This window comes from Echinops telfairi, unplaced genomic scaffold (assembly GCF_000313985.2).
Source record: "Echinops telfairi isolate 266 unplaced genomic scaffold, ASM31398v2 ScPeMD7_7427;HRSCAF=8465, whole genome shotgun sequence".
NCBI lineage: Eukaryota > Metazoa > Chordata > Mammalia > Afrosoricida > Tenrecidae > Echinops > Echinops telfairi.
Genome location: NW_022111327.1, coordinates 5,344,504 through 5,368,657, shown reverse-complemented (window position 1 = coordinate 5,368,657; position 24,154 = coordinate 5,344,504). Strand labels below are relative to the sequence as shown.

The 24,154-nt window shown below is 37.0% G+C and overlaps 1 protein-coding gene across 3 annotated transcripts in view; it reads right to left on the bottom strand.

The window, feature by feature from the left end:
- COL4A5 (collagen type IV alpha 5 chain) overlaps positions 1 to 24,154 on the bottom strand; it is a 276,485-nt gene that overhangs the window by 111,069 nt on the left and 141,262 nt on the right. For all 3 annotated transcript variants that reach the window (XM_004710041.3, XM_045298536.1, XM_004710040.3), the window contains exons 14-21: positions 19,261 to 19,314; positions 19,109 to 19,165; positions 18,830 to 18,874; positions 14,221 to 14,274; positions 12,414 to 12,455; positions 10,243 to 10,375; positions 1,854 to 2,027; positions 1,456 to 1,539 (exon numbers count right to left, since the gene is read on the bottom strand). In XM_004710041.3, coding sequence (XP_004710098.1) covers positions 1,456 to 1,539; positions 1,854 to 2,027; positions 10,243 to 10,375; positions 12,414 to 12,455; positions 14,221 to 14,274; positions 18,830 to 18,874; positions 19,109 to 19,165; positions 19,261 to 19,314 — 643 coding nt within the window. The remainder of the gene's footprint in view (positions 1 to 1,455; positions 1,540 to 1,853; positions 2,028 to 10,242; positions 10,376 to 12,413; positions 12,456 to 14,220; positions 14,275 to 18,829; positions 18,875 to 19,108; positions 19,166 to 19,260; positions 19,315 to 24,154) is intronic.

Below are 24,154 nucleotides of genomic sequence, written 5' to 3'. Positions count from 1 at the left end.
ACCAAGGGCTCAAGTAGAAAGTGAGTGTTGTGAGAATTATGAAGTCAACATATGTACTAATGTGCTGGACACAAATGATGTATGTACGGATTGTGATGAGTTTTATGAACCCCTAATAAAATGATTATTTTAAAAAAAAACTAGAACTGAATAGAGGATAAAGAGTGGCTACCTTTGGGACTACTTAATAGAAGGAACAAAGATAATCTTCTGAGGGCTTAGAAATGTTCTATATTTTGATTTGGAAGCTACTTACTTGTTTATAGTACATCTACATAAATGCTTATTAAGGTGTATTTTACTTAATGTTTTATGCCCAAATAAAAATGTAACTTTGCAAGAAATCAGGGAGAATGGGCCAAACCCTGCGACCCAATAATAGCCAAGAAATATAATTTATTAAAAGCCAAAAGAAGAAGTGTTTAACAAAGGGAATTAATTATCAAGTAAGAAGAGGACTGAGAGTTGGCTTTTAGAGTAGCAGGGGATAGGCCACTCGTGACTTTCATAAGAGCAGCATATATAGAATGGTAGATTGGAGGGGTAAATGAAATACCAGTGTTTAAGAGAAAATGGGAGGATAGTATTGAGAGAGTATGGATGGAAAATTCATGACAATTTTGACTGCAAATGGGAATGGAAGACTAGAGCAGGATGTGGCAGAAACAGTGGTAACATGTTAAGATATTTTAAAGTGATGGGTGAAAGACAGTTAGCTACAAATATCCCCATAGAAAAGGAAAAACTGATCATTTTAAACATAAGAATTTTGGGAACAACGTCTTGGAGAGATCCCAGGGAATGGAATAGTATACAAATATAGAAATTGGCTTTAGGTCATGTCAATAACAGTATTAACCAAGAAGGCAGAGTACATGAGCACAGAAGCAAATAAGCAAATGTGATGGTGACATCTGTGAAAATTTTCTGGTTATTCCTTTATTCTTGAAATTGGTTCATCAAAGATGAAGCAAGGTCAGTAGCTTAAAAGGCAAATGTGGGAAGAAGTGTTGGAAATTTCAAGGGAGAGAAGAAAGAGCAGGCTCAGAATAGGTGGAGATTGGAATTAACCATGAAGAAGATTCCGTTCCAAGTGAATACAATGAAGTGAGAGAAAGGCAAAGAAGTCAAGGGTATATGCATTGTTCAAATTGAGTGATGATGAAATTTCAGCTGACTTCAGAGGGAAGGAAGGACTTCAAAGGGTTGAGAGATAAAGTTCATAGGCCTCAGTAGAGTTGAAATAATTTTGGAGTCATGTTCTTAGAATTAGTGAGCAAGAAAGACAGAAAAAGGGATTCATGAAAGCAAGATTATAGAAGTGTGCTCTATTGGTACTCAGATAGTCTGGGAGTATGATCATGGGGATGAGTGGGTGAAACTAGATGGAAGATAATAGGAAATTTTGCCAACAGTTTAAAATAATGAGTGAATAAATGTGGTTGGAGAACAAACCTTTCACCCCATGTTCTCCTTGGAATCCTCTATCACCTGGCGATCCCGGAGGGCCTGGAGGGCCTGCTTCACATATCTCACCACCTGATATAAGGAAAAGGAAGGATAAGGAGTTAGGTGAAAAATATCTACAAGATTGATAGAAAAGAAAGCTTGGCTGGCTAGAATAAAAAGTAACATTTTAGGTTGCCTCTGCAGTAATACCTATAGATAAGCAGAAGGAAGATAGACTGTTGATAGTGAACCTTAGCAGAAGAATGAATTTAAACATTTAAGATTCACCACAGGAAAAGAAGCAGTAAAATATATCAGATGTAAAAAGAATACTGTCAACACTCTTACAAATAACATAAATGAAAACAACTAGAGAACATAGGAGGAGATTAAACAGAGCTTACTAGGAGGGATGTGAGGACCAGGAGGGCCAGGAGGCCCTGTAAGGCCAGGAGGGCCAGGCTGTCCATCAAGTCCAGGAGACCCAGGAATGGATATTCCGGGTGGACCCTCATCACCTTTCTGTCCCCTTTCTCCGGGAAATCCAGGGGGGCCAGGAGGACCCATAACTGCCATCCCTAAGACAAGGAAATGTACTCATTAAAGTGAATAGAAAGATCTTATTTGCAAAATCTTAGTTTGGTTATCAAAGAGACACCAAGTGATGAGAAGCTATCCCTTTAAATAAAAAGGCTGTTTATGTTCTTATTTTCTCTACAAAAATCAACATCTGGAAAAGGGACAAAGAATTTCAAATAATGCAAATAGCCGTTAAAAATGTAAGGAACAATCATTTAAGGCAAGTTCATTACTTTTTCAAATGTACAAGTATCTATCTACTCTTTTTGACACTATGGGCTCTAAATCTCAGAAATACTAGAAAGGTATTAATAAGAGAAAAAGGTCTTACAAAGTTTCTATGTAAACACGGCTACGTCTCTGGACAGTCTTCTGTTCTATGATTTTAGTTTGTTTCTTTCATCAAGAGCAAACTTTTTCATTACTAGAGCTTCCTAATGTTTTCAAAACAGGTTAAAGAAAAACATACCCTCCTTTTTTTTAACAATTGTCTTTTAAAAAAAGTTTTATTGGCATATACAATTGAATGGTTTAATCATATTAAAAAGAGTCGTACAATTATCACAACAATCTGTTTTGGAACATTTTCTTTTTTTGAGCTCATTCCTATTAGCTCCCTATTTCCACCCAAGTTCCCTTGCCATAACCCTAAGAAACTATTAATCCAGTTATTGTCTCTATAGATTCACCTATCCTGGATTTCATATACAGAAAAAAAGCATTCAAAAACAAAAACCTCAACTAAAATAATAAAATAAACCAGAGAAAAACCTCAATAAAAAAGAAAGCAGACTATATTAAAAACTAGAACAAATTGAAAATGGATCCAAAAGGAAAACAAATGATAATCTAACTACATCTGTGTTAATCCACTTTACAATGCGCTCTGTCTTGTTGCAAGGCTGTTCACATCTTGGTCAATGGTCATAGAGGATTCACCATAGGCTCAATCCATGTGAGGGCTCTGCAAATATATTTGGGGCTCCACTGTCATCCATAGCTTTCTGCAAACTGGGTGCTCAGAATTTAAGCTCTAATACTGTTCCCTCCTCCAGTCATGGATTTTATTATTTACAGTGCTTATGTCACATAGGCTGGTGTCCTTCTGTGTGGACTTAGGTGACACCTCACTTAGATGGCTGCCTGTTTTAGAAGCCTTTAAGATCCCAGATGCTATTCTCTCTGATAACTGGGCACCATCTGATTTCTTCACCACACTGTGCTATAGCACGCATATCTTCAGTCATCTCTTCATGAGGGTAAGTATCTAACTAGAGCAATGTCCCAAAACTGTCTCTACTACAACTGTAAATGTACTCTTTCAAATGAATTTTAGAATCAGCTTGTGCCAGTTTTGTATTTTAAAAACTGTTGAAATTTTGAGTGAGATTAATTTAAATTTAAAGATTATTTTTAGGTTGAATCAAGTGTTATAACATTGAATCCTCTCAGTAAAGCATAAGGTATGAATTTCCAATTATTTAAGAATTTTAAATGAATGTTACAAAGTTCTACAGAAAGGTCTTACACATCTATTGTTGAGTTTATTTATACATTAGTTTTACACCTTTTTTGAATTTTATTATAGAAGCCATTGTGAATGAGATAATTTCCCATTTATGTTTTATTTGTTATTGCTGATGTAGTGGAAATAAAATTATTTAAATGTGAAAGATGAGGCAATATGGTCCTGTAAAGATTTATAACCTAGGAAATTCCACATGGGGTTGCGATGGGATGGAATTGACTCAATGGTAGTAAGGGTTTTTTTCTTTTCTTTTGATTTTAGGCATATGTATTTCCAACAGTGGGTTCAAACATAGCAATGATTTTGACAGCACAGGATCAGGCAGTGTTTCCTTCTGTTGTACACAGGGTTGCTTTGAGTTGGAACCAACCTGATGGTACCTGATAAAGATGCATATCTGATCATTATGTAAATACTCTAAGTTCTGATAATTTATAAAATGCTTCTTATAAAATTTTAGAGTATGTAATACTTTGGGTATATAATTATATGGTCTGCCTGTAAAGAAAAATTGTTTATTATGTTCTCTTTATACCTCTTTATACCTCAGACTTCATTCATTATTAGGATCTCCAGTATAAAAACAAACATTACTGTTGATTCTTTGTATCTATATCTTTCTCCTTTGAATGAGAATGCACCTGATGTTTCATTAGGAAGCGTGTTATTCTCTTTGATACCCACCTTCCCGATATGATCGCTGAAGACAAAATCGGTGCACAAGCAAATGTGGTGAGGAAAGCAGATGGTGTCCAGCTATCAAAAGATATAGAGTTTGGGGTCTTAAAGGCTTGAATTTAAACAAGCGACCATCTAGCAGGGAAGCAAGTAAGTCCACGTGGATGAAGCACACAAGCCTGTGTGATCATGAGGTGTCAAGGATCAGGTATTAGGTATCAAAAGATCCAAAACAAACACGTATATTGAAACAAAAAAAGGAAGTTGGAGTGGAGATATAAAGCCCATTTGTAGACAATTGAACATCTCCCCCATGAAAGAGTTAGAAGGAAGGGACAATTCAACCAGGGAGCGGTACAGCACCAACAAAACACACATCATTCCTCTAGTTCCTGAAAGCTTCCTTCCCCCCAGTACCATGACCTAGTTCTACCTTACAAATCCAGCTAGACCGGAGGACACACATTGGTACAGATAAGAGCTCTGAACACATGAAATTAAGGAGAGATAAAACCCTCAGGAACAGTAGTGGGAGTAACAATATCATTAGGGTAGGGGATGGTGGGGGAAGGGAGAAAGGGGGGAACCCATCACAAAGTTGGATATATAGCTACCCCCCCCCCCGAGGGAGATGAATAGCAGAAATATGGGTGAAGGGAGAAAATGGTCAGTGTAACATATTACGTAACAATAATAATATATAATTGATCAAGGGTTCACAAGGGTAGGAGCGTATGGGAGGGAGGGGAGAAAAGGGGAGCTGATACCAAGGGGTCAAGTAGAAAGAAAATGTTTTTGAAATGTTGATGGCAACATATGTACAGGTATACTTAATACAATTGAATGATGGATTGCTATTAGATTTGTAAGAGCCCCCTAAATAAAATGATTAATAAAAAAAAGAAGTGTGATGTTTCCTGTATGGTCCAGAACATGTTGTTATCGCTAGGTGCCATTGAGTTGGTTCCAACTCATAGCGACCCTAAGTGCAAAAGAACAAAAACACTGCCTGATCTTGTGCCATATCACAATTGTTCTTATGTTTGAGCCTATTTATGTATTCACTGTATTCTTTCATAACCCACGGGACATACAGTGCCTACCTATATTTTCCAACTCTGGGAATTACTGGGTAGCTGCTTTCTCACTAACAGCATGCAGTCCTCAGGAAGGGATCTAGATAATTGTTTAAAACAGAAGAAATGGGCGTGTGCTACAAATTACTGTATTTTTTTACAAGGTATTGTACTTTAGAGGTGTGATTTTGCAAAACTTTTTTCTCAATATTTTTTTATTGGAAGAGATTCATTGTAAACATATTTTCTTTTATTTAAAGATCATTTTATTGGGGCCTCTTACAGCTCTCATAACAATCCATTCATTAATTGTATCAAGCTTATTTGTTTCCATCATTATTTTCTAAATATGTTTCCATCGTTATTTTCTAAACATTTACATTCTATTTTAGCCCTTGATGAATTAATTCTGTCAGGGGTTTACCATACTCATACTCAGAGTTTTATACTTTTTTTGTAATTAAAAATGTTATGGCAATAATCCTTCGTTTACCGATTTTAAAATGTAATCCTTCTCCCATTTTGCTATTGATATTATTTGTCAAAATATTGTTCATTTTAAATTTTTCTCAAAATATTATAATTAATTTTCTTATTAAAATATATTTGTTTTAGTTTGTTTTCAACTTTATTAAAATCTCTATCAATTTATCCTATATTACTTTGTGCTTATCTTTTCTAGTGTTTTCTTTTTAATTTAGCTCTTTTATTTTTTCTAGCTTTGTGACAAATGAAGGGAATCAATTTGGCTCTAGTCAGTTAGCTTTTATATAGAGAGGTTTATGTGCTTTCATTGCTGTTTAGCTTTCTGTAGTTCCATTCCATCTCTATTTCCTTTTTACCTCTAGAGTAAATACACTTCCTCATTTACAAATATAAAGATATTGGGAGTGCTCTGCTGTTAATTTCTAATTTTACTTCACTGTGATCACAGAGCATGACCTACATGTAAAAAATTCAAGATTGTTTTTGTGGTCTAATTTCTGTAAATAATCTAATATGTATTCTCTTGATGCTCACAGCTTATCTCTTGCCTCCATATAGATAGCCCATCTGTGCTAGTCAAAGCATTTTTTATCTTTAATTTCTGCCTATTAGTGCATAGGTTTATGACTTTTTTATTATTGTGGCATAACTTTTCTGTCTACCTATAGGAAACATTTTTCTTTGCCTCTATAATTATTTTTGTTTGATTTTAATTTCGTATTCTATTAGAATTGTTAAGCTAGTTTTCCTTTTGACAGCATTTGTCAAGTGTATTGCTTTATTTTCAATAATTCTGTTGCTTTCCTTAGCTGTCTATTTAACATAAACAAACAAACTCACTGCCATCAAGTTAATTCCGACATTTAGCAACCCCATAGAACAGGGTAGAACCACCCCTGTGGGTTTCCGACACTTTCACTCTTTATGAGTGTAGAAAGCCTCATCTTTCTCTTCCGAACTTCCGAACAAAACCGGTGGCTTTGAACTACTGACCTGTGGTTAGCAGCTCAATGTGTATCTACTACACCACCAGAGCGCCCCTATTCAAAATGTTGCTGCTAGGTGTCATCAAGTCAGTTTGGACCCAAAGCAACCCTATGCAACACAAAAACAAAACACTGCCATCCTCATAATTGTTCCTAGGCTTGAGCCCATTTTGCAGACACGGTGTTGATCTATCTCCTTGAGGGGTTTCGTCTCTTTTGCTGCCCCTCCATTCTACCAAACAAGATGTCTTTCTCAGGGACCAATCTCTCCTGACAATAAGTCCAAAGCAAGTAAGACAAAGTTCCAGTGCCCTTGCCCCTAAGGAGCACTCTGGCCATACTTCTAAGAGAGATCAGTTGGTACTTTTAGCAGTGCAGGATACTTTCAATATTCTTCTCCAACAGCACAACTCCAAAGCATTCATTCTTCGTCTGTGGCAATGGAAAATACCATGATTTGGGTCAGGCATATTTTATTCTTCAAAATAACCTCCTTGCTTTTCAATACTCTAAAGAGGTCTTGTGCTGCAGATTTACCTAATGCAACTCATCTTTTCATCTCTTGACTGTTGCTTCTATGAATATTGATTGTAGATCTAAGCAAGATAGTATGTAGACATTTATATTCCAACTTTATTTTAGTGCTTGTCTTTTAACTGCTGTTTAGTCCGTTCACATCAATTGCAGTGACTGATTTTGTTTAACTCACTCACTGCCATAGAGTCAATGCTGAGTTAGAGCAACCCCTGTGGGCTTCTGAAACTGTAACTGTCTATGGGAGTAGAAAGTTCAGTCTTTCTCCTGAGGAGCTGCTGGTGGCTTTGAACTGCCCATCATGCAGATCGCAGCCCAATGCAAAAGCACTGCACCACCAATGCTTAATCCCTTATTATTTTGTTTTCTCTATACCCATGTTTGTCTTTTTTCCCCAGTCCAAACTTCTATTGCATTGATCACAGGTCCGTAACTTTTGAGATGGAAGAGCCAGTCTTGTCCCTCACAATAATTTAAAAATTATTTCAGAGTAATAATAATATTTTTTCAAACAAACGACATCAACATGATCTGAATAATATCCTTTACAGTTGTTCAGTTTTGCATCACAGCCACATGTATGTACTGAAAGAGCCACCTGTGGTGCAAGAGCTGCAGTTTGTCACCCCTGGCATAGACCAAGACTCTTTGTCTATTTCTTTCTTCAACTGCAAGTAGTATATTGCATTTCTATTCTCTATTAATTGCTATGAAAATTTTAGTTATATTCTTAAGCCTGGATGTTTTTTAACAACTTAGTGGGCTAATACGTGTTTACATTCTCTCCCTCCAATAGGACAAAAATCCTTGAAATTGACTTCTCGCTATTCTTTCTGTGCCTCGAAATGCCCTGTAAATAATGTCTATGGTTCCAGTTCCAGGAGGTTACTTCATTTTCTTAACAAGCAATCCCTAATTAGTCTTAACATGCTTAATTAATAGCTTTCCCAAACACTGATTCTTGTATCTTCCTCCCTCCTACTTCATCCTGCATTTACTTTTCTTCCTAGTGTAAAACTGCCAGTAATTATTTCAGAGATCTGGAAGTGGCAAATATTCTAAACAGCCTACCTCCACCTGAGGATGATAGTGTGGGGCAGTAAAGAATCCCAGATTGGTAGTTATTTTTCCTTATCAGTTTGAAGATAGTATCTTCCTTGGACATATATTGTTTTATACTATCAGATAGTTTTTAAGAATATCTTTTTATCCTTGAATTCTGGAATGTCTCTCAATGCATTTTTGAAATAGGTTTCTGTATTATTATGGTATTATTTTAATCCCACTTAGAACTTCAGGAGTTCTTCCACAAGGATTTATTATTTTTTTCTTTTAAATCATTTTGTTGGGGGCTTTAACAGGTATTTTAACAATGCATAAATCAATTACATCAAGAAAACTTGTACATAATGTTGCCATCATCATTTTCAAAGCATTATCCTTTTACTTGACCCCCTATTATCAGCTCCTCTGTTTTCTCTCCCTTCCTCACCTTACCACCATCATGAAACCTTGAAAAATTATACATATATATATATTTTTTTCATTTCTTACACCACTCACATTTCTGTTATTTGTCCCCCCTGGGTTTTATGTGTGTGTGTGTTTGTGTGTGTGTGTGATAAATCCATCATTGTTAATAGTTTCCCCTTTCTCCTTCCCAGGCATTATTTTTCCAAATATTCCCTGTCAACCCATTTTCTCTTATGTGAATTTCATGATAGATTTTAGAACTCCTACGGTTTCCTGATGTCTTTTTTCTTTTGTACTTTCCAAATCTTTCATTCTTTTGCTGCATCTTGAAGAATCCCTTATCTCAATTTTCCACTCACTCACTGCAATGGAGTTGATTCTGACTCATGGCAACCCTGTAGGGCAGAGTAGAATTGTCTATGTGGATTTCTACAGAAGTAGAAAGCCTCATCTTTCTCCCTCTGAGGGGCTGGTGGTTTCAAACTGCTGACCCTGCTGTCCAATGTGTAACTATGACGCTGCCAAGCCTCCTTTTTTCCGAACACAATGTGAATTTAATCCCCTAGCTTGAAATCAGAATTCCAAAATGCATTCTTAGAACATAATATCACACTCATTGCCATGGAGTCCATGCTGACTCATGGTGACCCCCACCCCTGTGGGTTTCTCAGACTGTAAGTGTTTACAGGAGTAGAAATCCTAGTCTTTCTCCTGCAGAACTGCTAGTGGGTTCAGACTGCTGACCATGTGGATCACAACCCAACACATAACCACTATACCACCAGGGCTCATTTTACTCTCTCTCACCGACAGTCATTCCTTTCATTATGTTACTATCTCATTAGGGAAATACTTTTGAAGAGAAAGGTACCAGAATTTATTGAGTGTGTGTGTGTGTGTGTGTGTGTGTGTGCTGGGTACTGTACCAGCTGCTTCCACAAATTTTACATAGATCCCTATTATAATTCCATCTATGGCAACATCCAAATAAACAGGCTAGACTGGGACAGTGGTTACTTTGTGGCCGAATTAGAAATGTTCCACTCTACTGGAGATCTCCAACAAGAGAATGAGGTGAAGTCAGTATTGAGCCCGAAGATTTTATGGCACAGCAAAATAACCATCATCGGGGTTTCTAGGGATTTTAAGTGAATGGCTCTGCTTACCATTTTTATACAAAACTCTTGCAATACCAGGCACAAAAGTATGGCGAATCATTTAATGGATCATGAAATCCTTTGATGTATAGTATTAGCAATAAAAAGGCAGAAATGGGAGTTTAGGATTAAAAAGTCACTACTCAAAGTCCAGGTAAGAAATTTTGTCAGAAAAAAATAAGTATCATAAGAATATCTATCAATTAAAAAATATTCATGTTATCTATTCTCTGCTTACTGCTTATCCGAAAATGAATATAATACTGTATTAGTTGATTAGCTTTAAGCATTTTTACCTGGAGTCCCAGGAATACCAGGTGGGCCCTGTCTTCCAGGAAATCCTTGCTCTCCTTTCTCTCCAGGTGGGCCTGGTATTCCAATGTTTCCTTTTTCTCCCACAGTTACACCGGTCCCAGGCCCAGGAATTACCTTTATTATGAAACACACACACACACACATCACCAACATCCACAATGACAAAACAAAACAAAAGAAACTCAAAAAGGCTTGTTGTAATGAAAATAACATATCGGTTGAATATAACATATCAATTGCATATGATTATAGGGCCATGTTTTCACAAAGTGTTCAGATGCAAAATCATTAAGACTAGGACACAGATTATAAATCACATTATACATTATGGAAATATTCATACCAAATAGAAACTTTCCAATGTCACCAATGATATTACTCTTCTGAGTCTCATGCTTATAAAGCTAGAATTTTTTTTTCTGTCTTAACTTTTCATTCACATTCAATTCATTCCAATCAGCTGAGCCTGACAATTTTTTACTGAAAAAGTTTCTCCAATTTTTCTATTCTTTTCTGTTGCCCCAGCTACTTATCCTCACCTTACAATTGCACTCACAGAAGCACCTTTGAGCCTGTACCTTTGAATTCAAGTCTACTGCTAGAATACACTTCCTCAAAAATCAATCTTTCTGTGGTAACTACCCTGCTTAAGGACACAAAATTGCTTACTACTTTTTACTATGTCTGATGATACTTTTAACCCTAGACTCCGCCAAGTCACTTCTTATTCCCAATACCTCTCTCTCACCTGTTATCTCCTGTTATTGCTAGCAATGAATTTTTATTAGAGTGAAGTCTGACTATTACCACTCATGCAACTTGAACATTCCTGTCTGTGCCTTTGATTATGCCATTCTCAACATCGGTAAAGTTGTCTCCCTTCTTGCTCTTTGCCAATCCATACTTCTTTCTTCTTTTTAAAAGGAAAACCCAACCAACTGATTATTAGTTTTCTCTCTGTATCCTTAGATGCTCTCTACGTAAGTTGCTTCTAAAGAAATTTCATATTAAAATGACAACATTCACCTCCTTGGGTCACAAGGTAAAATAAACCTCAGATTTATGAAATTGTCAATCTGAAGTAAAAATCAGCTTCTACTGAAAAAGTGTGATATCAATCCTGGCTCTATTGGCTATAATTAATATTCTGACCGAACGAAACAAAAGCTGGGGACCTAAAACTTGGACAATGATTTTTTTAAGTGAACTTTTGGCTAGGACTATACTCTCTAAATTTCAGGTTACATTTTCCCCCCTGTATATTCCTTCACATTTAATCATGCCATTCCTTAAATGACAACTCTGATTTCAAAAATGAAAGTAAATAAACTTGTCTAAGAGGTTTGAAATATCTCTCCTCATTAAACTGAGAACACGCAAATATAAACGCCTGATATTCACTATGAATGAAAAAGTATAATGCAAATGTTATTATAATTTCCAAACATGTAGAAAAGGTATTCTGGAACTAGCTCCTCTGAGGTTTCAATGCAATCAAAGTAAAGAGTCTTATCAGATTTCATACAAAGAGAAACTTATATGGAGAACCTCAGCAATAATAGGTTGTTTCTAGTCAGACTGAATATCTTTGAGCTGACATTTCATGGTGAGTGCAAATAGGACAGAAAATCCATAACCTCCCAATTTATTTTTTTATGGAGCTCTTTCCTACATTTGTTATTAAGAGCCCCTAGAAAGCATACACTCAGGAAAGAAAGAGGTGTGAATTAGACAATTAAAAATTGAGAAAACCTATTAGGACCAAATCCATCTTTTCTCTGAACTCTACAGAGGAAAGGTCCAACCCCAAGTTCCTCAACAGTTTCTTTATTGAACCTTTGTAAGAAACACTTGCACCACCTGCTGGTTGCTTGAGAACTGATTTTGGCAAGCACTGATGCAAAACAACTCAATGTGGTAATTTTGGGTCTTCACTATGGAGAAACAATACATAATCAGAACACCACAAAGATCTTAGAAGATTTTAGGTGTGAAGACTTTGGGGCTAGTAGAAATTCAGTCAAGTGATTTTTGATAATGATTTGGAGTTTTATGATCTATGAGGAGATAATTCAAGAAGGTAAAGTTATGACAGCACAAAAAGGACAATACATTAATAAATTGGATAAATGAAGAGTAAAAGTAAACTTACAAGTCCAGGTGGCCCAGTTGGGCCAATGTCACCTTTTTGGCCCTGATAAATAAAAATTTTAAATAGATTAGTGAAAATCACAGTAAAATATCAATTTCTTCATGAATATGGGTAAATTATTTTCCATATAAGCCCATGAATCCCTAATAAAATATTGCATATGATAAATACAACATGAGTTAATGAAATAATACTAGATGAAGCCTGGGGAGGCTTATGATATTGACCCAGACTTAATAGCAATAAGATTTTAATGAAATAAATTAATCCCTCTTAAGCTTTTATAAACACGAAGTTGAACCAATCTTTAAGGTTCCCATTTTCTAGCTAATTATAAGTATTACATAAAATAAATACATTTAAAAAACCAAACCATTTGCCTTTGAGTTGATTCTGACTCATGTTTACTTTATCAGAGCAGAATTACACTTGATAACTTTATAAAACTGTGACCTTTTTGAAAGCAGGTCACCAGGTCTTTCATTTGAGTAGCCTCTGGATAGGTTTGAATTACTAATCTTTTAGTTAGTAGTTGAGTGCTTAACCATTTGCCTCATCCTGACACCTTATAACATAAATACTAAATAGAAAATTTGGCACTGCTGGAATCAATCAAAACCATAGCACTTTAATTTAAACATGTTCCTTTATATAAAATTGGCCAAGGTCATAAAGCTAGTATAATTTCCATTATTGTTCTTAGGTTCTGTCAAGTGGTTGTGAGTCACAGTAACTCCTAGGTACAACAGACGAAACACTGCCTGGTTCTATGACATTCTTACAATTGTTGCTGCATTTCCATTACTAGCAGATGTTTTCGGAGAGATGGAGCATCTGGAACAGCTAATAAATCACAACTGCTTCTGTATGCTTGCTCTTAGAAGCTAAGAAAATACATACCCAGACAAAATTTTTATCTTTAACCAATAGCTACAATAGCATAGAAGAACACAGTATTTAAATGGTGAGTCTATGAGCTAAGACCTAAGGAGTGCTGTCCCTCACACATCCCTCTTCAGCGTGAGAATTTGTTCATAGGAACCTTTCATGTATCTTTAAGCTCCTTTTAGTTTAAGAAGTTACTACTTGAAAAAATGAAACAAGCTGTTTTCTGAATATATCTTCCTTTATTCTAGCTGTACCTCTTAAGGCCAAGGTAGAACTTGGACTTAGTTTAGAAACAAACCACCAGTTGAATTACATTCAAGTTTGTAACATCTTTTTCTTTTCCTGAGAAACAGGGTTTTCCAGTCTTGGTTTTGTTATCAAAGAATTAGAAACCCAAAAAAAAGGAAGACTAGATATTTTATGAGGTGCTATAAATAGGTTCACTGCATATTTCCTATATTCTTTCAAAGTTACTTTAAAAAACAGATAGTAAAATAAATGACCTCACTTAGGCTGGATATCCAAATGAAAAGATGACAAATAATTAGCCACTGACTCACTAACAATTGCATATAGAATGGCAACATTTAATGGAGACACTCTGAATTCACAGGTGTAAGGCTTTTTTAGTATGAGAATCTCATACAACAATGCTGAAACTTCTCTCTAGAGAATAAAAGCTATGCAAACATAAATGTTAAAGTGAAATGATGCTGAATGTATTTCCACTGCATATATTGTGATTTGGGCCAACGAAGAAAATTTAGAGGGAGTGGTAAAACAAATGGATAGAGAAGGCATGTTTTCAACACAAGACCTAGTTATTAACAATTGTTTTTCATTCAGAAGTAAACCTTGGAAGAAAACGATAATGTTAATGAGAAGAAAACCAGCCACTTCAAAACATTAAAATTCTTACTTTTTCACCATCCCTTCCTCGTTCACCAGGATCACCAGGATCACCAGGCAAACCCTTTAAAACACAGATAATAAAGTGATATCAGTGAAAACAGCAGAATAAGGAACTTCAAAAATTCTCTTCTTCACAAAAGTAATGAGGACACTGAAAAAAAAAAAGGTTAGAAGCAAATGTTTCCAAGCTCCAGAAATTAACCAAACACTTACAACAACCCAGAAAACATGGCTGAATCTTGGTAAAAGCAGTCAGTTGAGTGGCATATAGACTTGCTGTTTTCCCATAAGCCCCTTCCTCAACTCTACCACAGTCTTGACAACAGTCTGTAATCAGAGTGACAATCAGCAACCGAGGAGCTACTGGAGGGGGAAGAATAGAGTTGGATAGCCTTAGAAGATCTACACCTAGAGAAATGTCATTATTTGCTGTTCCTAGTGACTCCGTGGAAGAACCACTCATAGTGCTGTCCATTTGATCTGATTCCAGCTCATCCAGAGCATATAGGAAATACCCTCTGCCCCATAAGTCCCAGGGAAATCTGTTGAAAACAACCAGGGACAACTGTTAAACATTGTCACCACATGGATCACAAACCAAATCTCATACTCACTGTCATGGGGTCACTTCCAACACCTTTGAATCACAAAATAGAAATCAATTGTACCAGAAGAAGTCAGGAACTGAGACCTTGAACATAACTTCCCTTATCCAATTTTATGTTTAATACATTAATGAAACAAAAGGTTGTATGTCCAGGGTTGCTTATTTAGAAAATCATCCTAATGGAAAATGGTGCCAAGCTCCTCCAAAATGACATGCAGAGATCCAGCACCCACAACAACCTCAATGAAAACAGAAGAAACAAAACGCATTGTCAGAGGAAGTCCTAAAAGAAAAGAAACACAAAGGGACCTCAGAAGGTATGAGTCTGGGTACTTTGGAGAAAAAAAATCCACAGTAACTCATGTATGATAGAGAGTGTCATATAAAGGTTAAGTATGCATCAAGAAAACATCCCAACCCAGTGCTGCCTAAGCCCACAAGTCCAACAATAGCCCATTAACCCATATGTCCAACACCAATCCACAAAATCCTACTCCAGCTCACAAGACACATGCAATGATGCTGACTGCAGGAGGAAAGCCCAATCAGTGAATGTGTAAACATCTCAGCATTGCCAGGGCTCTCCACACAGGTGCTCCAGCACCCAGGGCTGCATTGGGGTAGGTCCATGAGGTTTCTCCTTGGGGATGTCTGGCAGGAAGTAAGCCTTGCCAGCTGCAGCAGGGAACTGGCTAAGGCAGCTGCACCCGGCTCCGACCATCAGAAAGCAAGAGACTCGAGAACTAGAAAGGTCAGGCTCACTGAGCCATTTATCCCTCCGCACTTCAATTAACCCCACACGTGTTTATCGGCCAGGTTGGCACAATAAACTAACTACCTCAAGCAGTAAGGGGAGCAAAGCAATGAAGTCCTCAAGGAATCTCCCAAACAGATTTCGGAATCAGTGGCACTTAACCAGATCTGCTTGAAAAACACTCAGACGGTCATCAGACAGACCTGGAACTATTTATAGGCTTTCTTTTCTTTTTCTCATGTCTATCCATATAAGATAGGCAGGAGGCAGCTCTGGGGGGACATGGGAGAGGAGGAGGTGGGAGAAAGGGAGGGAGGAGCCAACAAACCTAGGGACAAGGGAACAATAAGAGATCTAAAATTGATGGTGAGGAGGGCGTAGAGTTCCGGTGGGGTTTGATCAAATGCAATGTAGCAGAGAGAAAGTACTGAGAGCCAAAGAATAAAGGTCGAACATGATAGTGGGACAGGAGGAAAGTAAAAAGAAATGGAGGAAAGAACGAGGAGGCAGAAGACATTTATAGAGGTATCAATATAGGCATGCAATTATGTAAATATATTAATATATAACAATGGGGACATAGATGTACATATATTTAAATGTTAAGTATTAAGGTAGCCGACGGGCATAAGGGTCTCTCTACTCAAGTACCCCCTCAACGCAAGAACACTTTGTTCTAATAACCTTGGCATACTGGCACCTTCCTGACATGATCGCTGAAGTCAAATGGGTGCATAAGCAAATGTGGTCTTCATGGTATCCGACTTTGAAAAGATATAGCGTCTGGAGGCTTAAAGGCTTGAAGTTAAACAAGCAGCCATCTAGCAGGGAAGCAAATAAGCCCACACGGAAGGAGCACACATGCCTGTGTGATCATGAGGTGCCAATGGGATCAGGTATCAGGCATCAGAAGACCCCAAACAAACAAATATATCCATGCAAATGATAGGGTCAGAGTAGAGAACCAAAGTCCATCTGTAGACAATTGGACATTCTCTCACAGATGCGTCACAAGGAAAGGAGTCAGCCAGGGTGCAACATAGCACCAATGGAACACACAACGTTCTTCTAGTTCAGCAGTTCTCAACCTGTGGGTCGCAACCCCTCTGGGGGTCGAATGACCCTTTCACAGGGGTCTCCTAATACATCCTGCTTATCAGATTCACAACAGTAATACATCCTGCATTACAATTCATAACAGTAGGAAAAGTACAGTTATTAAGTAGCAATGAAAATAATTTTATGGTTGCGGGTCATCACAACATAAGGAACTGTATTAAATGGTCTCGGCATTAGGAGGTTGAGAATCACTGCTCTAGCTCTTTAATGTATCCTCCTCACCCCCACCACTGTCGTGAGCCCAGTTGTACCTTACAAATCTGCTAGGCCAAAGCATGTACACTGGTACAGATAAGAGCTCTCGACCCATGGAATCCAGGACAGATAAATCCCTCAGGAACAGTAATGGGAGTTGCGATACCGTGAGGGTAGGGGGAAGTTTGGGGGAGAAGGGAGAGAAACAGAGAACCAACTACAATGATCAATGTATTAACCCGCCCCACCCCGGGGGGATGGGTGGGGTGGGGGGGTGAACAACAGAAACTTGGGTGCAGGGAAATGGAGAATGGTGTAAGATATGAAAATAATAATAATTTATAATTTATTGGGGGTTCACAAGGGTGGGAGGGTGGGAAAAAAGAGGAGCTGATACCAAGGCCTCAAGCAGAAAGAAAATGTTTTGAAAATGGTGATGGCAACATATGGACAAATGTGTGTGATACAACTGATGCATTGGATTGTTATAAGAGCTGGATGAACCCCCAATAAAATGATTTATTAATAAAAAAGAAAATCTTTAAATCAATTTATCTATTCTATGACTACCAATTTCCACTTTGATAAGAATTAACATTTTCCTTTGGGGTGATCATGAAACTTCATCAAATTTTCTAAATTACCATGCAAACCACTTTTTGTGCCTATTGTGGATGCTCTGGACTCAAAGAAAGGCTGATTGAAAGACATTTCTAAGACTCCATGTATGAATTTCTTCCATTTTTATAGTCACTAGAAAAATTATCTGTCAAAGTTTTACTGAAAAATTAAATTCACACACACAAAATAATAAAATCATTTTTTTCCATAATGGTCTTAATTGCTTAATATGGCTCTTCCAGCCATAGTTCTCCCTTCTGTGATGTTTTATAAATTCTATTCTATATACCTGTGATTGGAATCCCATTTTGAAGGGAGAGTTACTTATTATGCTCATTAGGTTGTGATATATATTGAGCCCTCCTCCCCACCACCACCACCCCACTAGAGCGTGTGACTCAAGTCACCAGTCTTTGTTTCCTTAGAAGTAGAAGGCAAAAACCACAAAGCCAATTTTTTGCTACTTCCACTTCTAAACTGAGCATATACAGAAGCAACCACGTGAGCCATCTCTTTAAAAGATCATGGGTTCTGTGAGATGGTGTGTTGAATTGCAAAACCCTGGGATGTGAGGGAATATAATAAAGGGGGAAGTGGTGGTTGATTATCAGGGATAATGGAGTGATAATAAGGGATAATAGCATTTTGGAAAAGTAAGACATTTGGGACATCTTTCATTTCCACATCATTGGGTCAAGTCTTGTATTAATTTCTCTAAAAGAAATTATTTGGGCATGGCCTAAAACAAGTATCCTTAAAAATATTCGTAAATGGGTAAATGGAGAAACTGTATTACAGCAATACAACAAAATACAGCTCACTAATAAGAAGGGATGAAGCACTCATACGAACTATAATGCATTATGTTGTGTGAAAGAATCCTAGTTCTTTAAGGCTACAAACTTTAAAATTTCATTTATATGATATTCTGGAAAAGGCAAAACTATGAGGATGGAGAAAAAAATCAGTAGCTGCTAGGACTCAGGGCTGGGGAGGAGATAACTAGCAAATTGTATGAGGAAATTTTGGGAAGTGATAGAAATGGTGTTGATTATAGTAGTGGTTTTATAACTGTATACAAAATGCACAGAATCATGTGATAAAAAGGGTGAATTTTACTGTTTGAAAATTGAATATCAATCTGACTTAAAAATATGATTTTAAACACCATAGAAGAATCTTACTGTTATAGCTAAACTAAAAAGAATCATTTCTATTCCTCCAAACTATCAGCCTGATTCATCAGCCTGAATCTCTTCCACCATCTACAAATAATGCTATTTTGTAGGGGGAGCGGGGAGAAGGGCCTTTGCTACTCACTTGAAGTCCTGGTTGCCCATTTTCTCCATCTTTGCCTGGTTTACCCTATTGGATACCAAAAATAAATAAATAGATAATAGGACAAGAATATAAATTTGTTAGTGAGGATGTAGGAGGTTAAAAAATATAATAAGCATTTTTCCCATCTTAGAGCTTCTGGTCATGACATTTTTAAACTATGAAAATAAGCTTTATGAGGAAAGAATAAAAGTATACGCATATTATGTAGATAAATGCACAGTTTTATTTGCAAACAATATTATTCATGATAAGACTTACTCTTTTGCCTGGCTCTCCTTGCTCACCCTTCTCACCTTTCATCCCACCTAGAGGACCCTATACACACAACAGAAGTTTTACATAAGTTCAAGGGATACTGTGCACCAATACAAACTGACACTAAGGATGGTCAAGCATTTTAGGTTACTTACTGGAGGACCTCGTATCCCTGGAGGTCCAGGTGGCCCTCTGTCACCAGGAAGCCCCTATACAGTTGTAGGAAAAATGAAAGTAATATTAATGCTGGAACATACATACTCCTTTCAAGCTAGTAGAAGTGACTGAAAAGCTCAACTCGATTCATGTTTTATCATCAAATATAACAGGATATTTCGATTTCAAAGTTAAAATAAGGTGGTTAAAAAAAAAACCTTGAGCCATCTTTGCTCACTTTAGCAAGTTTCTAGAGGCTGAACAAATAACAATCCTTGAAATGAAAGTATTAGTGATTTTTCGTTCTTATAAAACATTTTTGTATGAAGAAAGAATACTAAAAAGTAAGAGACTTTAAGATTGTCAGCAAACATACATTTTGCACAGAACTGAATAGCTCAATCCATATTGACAATGCAGTTTCACAACAATTTGTTTTCTTAACTGTCATTAGTTTTTAAGTGAAACAAAAATGCCTACACTGCTTGATCAAGAGTGGACCAGCATTCTCTAATGCAGGGGTCCTCAAACTTTTTAAACAGGGGGCCAGTTCACTGTCCCTCAGACCTGTTATAGGGCCGGACTATAGTGTTTTTAAAAAACCTATGGACAAATTCCTATGCACATGGCACATATCATCTTATTTTGAAGTAAAAAAACAAATGGGGCTAAAACACCTGGCAGGCCGGATAAATGTCCTTGGCGGGCCGCATGTGGCCCATGGGCAGTAGTTTGAGGACTGCTCTAATGGATATATTTGATCCCTGCCATCTTCTATTCTAGAAGCACGGTATCAGATCACTATTACCAAGCCCAATAAAACTTCATAACATATTCTTCCTGGCATACCAGTGAAAAGAGCAGTCATTTAAAATTATGAGAATTTACTTTAACAAGACCTAATTTTGCATACATTTCATCACCATATTGTTATAGACCAAGGAGAGAAGTCCTGTAATTTAAAAAAATTTGGCCTTTTTTCACCCCTACCCCCAATTCCAAACATACTGTCATTAGAGCTGGTTCCAATCAGAGCAAACCTATGGACTTCTAAAGCTGCAAATCTACTGGAGCAGAACACCTCATCTTTCTCCTAAGAAATGAATGGTAGGTTTGAATTGCTGACCTTGTGGTTAGCAGCCCACTATGTCACCAGTGTTCCTTTTTATTTGCATCTAACTCACAATGTTTCCCAGTTCACAAGAGACTTTGCTCTCACAATCATTCCTGCTCTAAATCTTGTAATTTTCATCTACTCCTCAAACGCTCACTGCCTTTGAGTCAATTGTGACTCATTGCAACTCCATAGAACCAAGTAGAACTGCACCCTTCGGTTTCTGACATGGTAACTCTTTCTGGGAGTAGAAAGCCTCATCTTCTCCACGGAGCAACTGGTGGTTTCAGACTGATAGCCTTGTGGTTCGCAGTCCTATGTGCAAACCACTATACCACCAGGGCTTTTATCAACTCCTAGGCTCCATAATTTTGGTCTTCAACACAGCATAGTGAAGAATATCTCTCTCAGATTCTGTTAGCCTGGTCTGCTAATTCTTCCAGCAACTCATATTTTGGCATGGCATATAACAGTAAATAAAGTATTGCTACACAATTAGAGAAACTTTTATTAGACAAAAACAAAAAGCCTAAAATGTGACACTATTGTTTCTTAACATATCCTTATCTAGGACTATATACAACTAAATGTAGTGTTTCCAGCTCTCTAACCTTCACCAGAAGAATTTTGTGGTCTTCAGTTTACACCAAGTCAAATCCTTGAGGGATTCAAATTGTGTTTTTTTAAAAATATTCTTTTGAGTTTGACTAACTAAAAGAAGTCTAGAGGGGGAAGATAAGAAATGCAAGCTGAGTACGGCAAAGTCTCTCAATGAAATTCTCCTAGGACAACCCTTGCTACACACCTAGAATGAGCAGGTGCATTGTTGTGATGGAAACAATTCTAGACACAACTTTCCTGGCCTTTCTATCACCAGTGCAGCTTACACTTTCCTTAAAACTGCTTCCTAATAAGCCCCCGTGATTTTCCCATGTCCGTTGAGAAAATCTATCGAGATTACCTCTTTGAAATTTCCAAAATGAGTCGCCCAAATCTTCTGAGTTGACGTCTCTGCATAGAATTTAGGTGGCCCAGCAGATCCCTTTGGAAGCCACTACTTTGATTATACTTTTTTCCCCCTTAATGAATCCTAACAAGACTAGCTCATGAGTTGAAATCCATTCAAAGGAAGTGAGAGAACAAGACTAAGACAAGCTGAGAAAACTGGTCTGCAGCCATCCACTGACTGTACAGATGAGTTTATACACATTTGTTTGAAATAAATTTGAGTATGACTGAACTATATTTTTAGTAGCAAAACTTTTGACTTACCCTCATATTATTAAAAAAAAATCCACTGCCAATGAGTTGATTCAGATACATAGCGGCCATATAGGCCAGGCTAGAATTGGTCCTGTGGGTTTCCAAGACCTTAACTCCTTATGGGAATAGAAAGTCCAGTCTTTCTTCCACAGAGCATCTGGTGGGTTTGAACTGTTGACCTTTTGGTTAGCAGCCCAATGGGTAACAAACTAGACAACCCAGACTTATCTCCTTACTAATCCACCAAACTTTTATGGCAGCAGATAGGTGTACATTCTGGGTTGGTTATTTCCTATTTTTAAAAGTTTTCCCTAGTCATTTCTACATCAGTTCACTATATCCTTCAAAACGACATCAAAACGTACCACCTTAAGTAAGGTTATCTTCTTACTTCACTATCATCTAAGGCAGTGGTTCTCAACCTTCCTAATGCCACGATCCTTTAATATAGTTTCTCATGTTGTAATGACCACCCCAACCATAAAATTATTTTCATTGCTATTCATAACTGTAATTTTGCTACTGTTATGAATCAGGCGACCCTTGTGAAAGGGTTGTTCACTCCCAAAGGGGTTGCGGCCCACAGGTTGAGAACTGCTGGTCTAAGGAGTTCATTTAATAACAGAAAATGCTCTATTACACTTCCTTTAATAATCATCTATCTGAGTGTTTCTAGACATTGACTACAAGTGGAAACTCTTGGGAACTTTAAAATATACTTTAAAAAATAACTGAGTGTTACACACTGAGATGCAAACTTAATTTTTCTGCAGTTCAGCATGAGCAATTGGATTTTTATAAGTTCCCCAGGTCATTACAATGTGTAGCCAACATTGAAAATTCCTGGGCATGTCTCAGCGGAACACTTCTATCCACACCCTACAAGACAGTGGCTTATGCTTTTGGACAATTCTGGTCCTTAAAATGTTGAATCTCACATGGAATAAACTGACTCAACGTCCTAATTCCATTGCTGAAACATTTTAGACTGCACAGATGGAAACAATCTAATTTACACATGACAATTTTTTATTGTTTTGAAAAAATAATATGTTCTCTTAAATATCTATGTATAACATATGCCTATTTTCTTCATCTCACCAATTTCCTTAATTTTTCTGAAATTACTATAAGTGGTTGTGAGATAGCAGTTGCAAATTACTTAGCAGTGTATGTTAGAGTATACTTTGTGTGGGCCATAATTTAAAATCATATATTGAAGTGGCACTTTTCTCCTATTTTTGAATGTGTCTTGAGCTATAATTTCCTCTTAATAATTTTGTGTACTCTGTTTGAATTTCTTTGCCTTTTAGAATTATCTCTATTTGCAGATGGCATATTCTTGCATATAGAAAATCCTAAGGAATTCACTAATAAAAATAATAGGGCTAGTAAATAATGTCTGGAAGGTTATGGGATACAAAATGAACATCCCCAAATATCTGTGAACTGTGAAGCAATTGGTATTCTCATTCATTACCAGTGGTAATGTAAAATGGTACAAACTGCTTTGAAAACAGTCTTATAATTCCTCAGAAAATTAGACAGCATTACCATTTGATGCAGCGGTACCCCTCACTAACATCCTTAGCCCTGAAGTCAACTCTGACTTAGAATGACTAGACAAGACAAAGTAGAACTGCTACACGATTTCTGATACTATAAACCTTGACAGGAACACATGGCTTCATCTTTCTCCCCTGGAATGGCTGGTGGGTTTGAACTGATAACCTTATGGTTACCAGGCAGTTGCTTAACCCACTGCACCACCAAAACTCCTTTACACCTACCTGGTTGGTTATAATAAAAAAGATGGACAATAACTAAAATTGGCAAGGATGTGGTGCAACGGAAACCCTCATTTATTCCTGATAGGAATGCAAAATTGGGTAGCCATTATGAAATAAAAATTGGCAATTTCTCAGAAAGTTAAATGTAAAGTCATCATAAATAAAACCCACTGCCATCGAGTTGTTTCCAACCCATAGGATTTCAGAGGCTGCAATTCTTTATGAATAGTTAGCCTCAATTTTCTTCCTTGAAGCAGCTGGTGAGTTTGAACCACCAACTTTGTGGTTAAGAGGCTACCAATTGCTAGACAGCACCACCAAGGTTCCGTAGATAAAACCTCTGAACGTCGGGCTTGAACCCAAGACTCTAGGATTAACAGTCCTATATTCTACCAACTGAGCTTGCCCAGCAATTACACTTCTGGGGACATATCACAATAAATTAAAAACATATCCACACAAAAATTGTACAAAAATATTCACAGTAGCACCATTCATAATAGCCTAAATGGAAAAATCCTATGAAATGGATCTTATGTCTATGAAATGATAAATGGATAAACACATCTTAGTATATCCATACAGTGAAATATTATTTAAGTATAAGAGTTAAATTTGGATACATGCTATAACATGGACGCATTTGAAAACATGACACTAAATATAGAAAGTCACCTCATACATGATTCTGTTTATATGAAATGCCTTTAATAAGGAATTCTATAG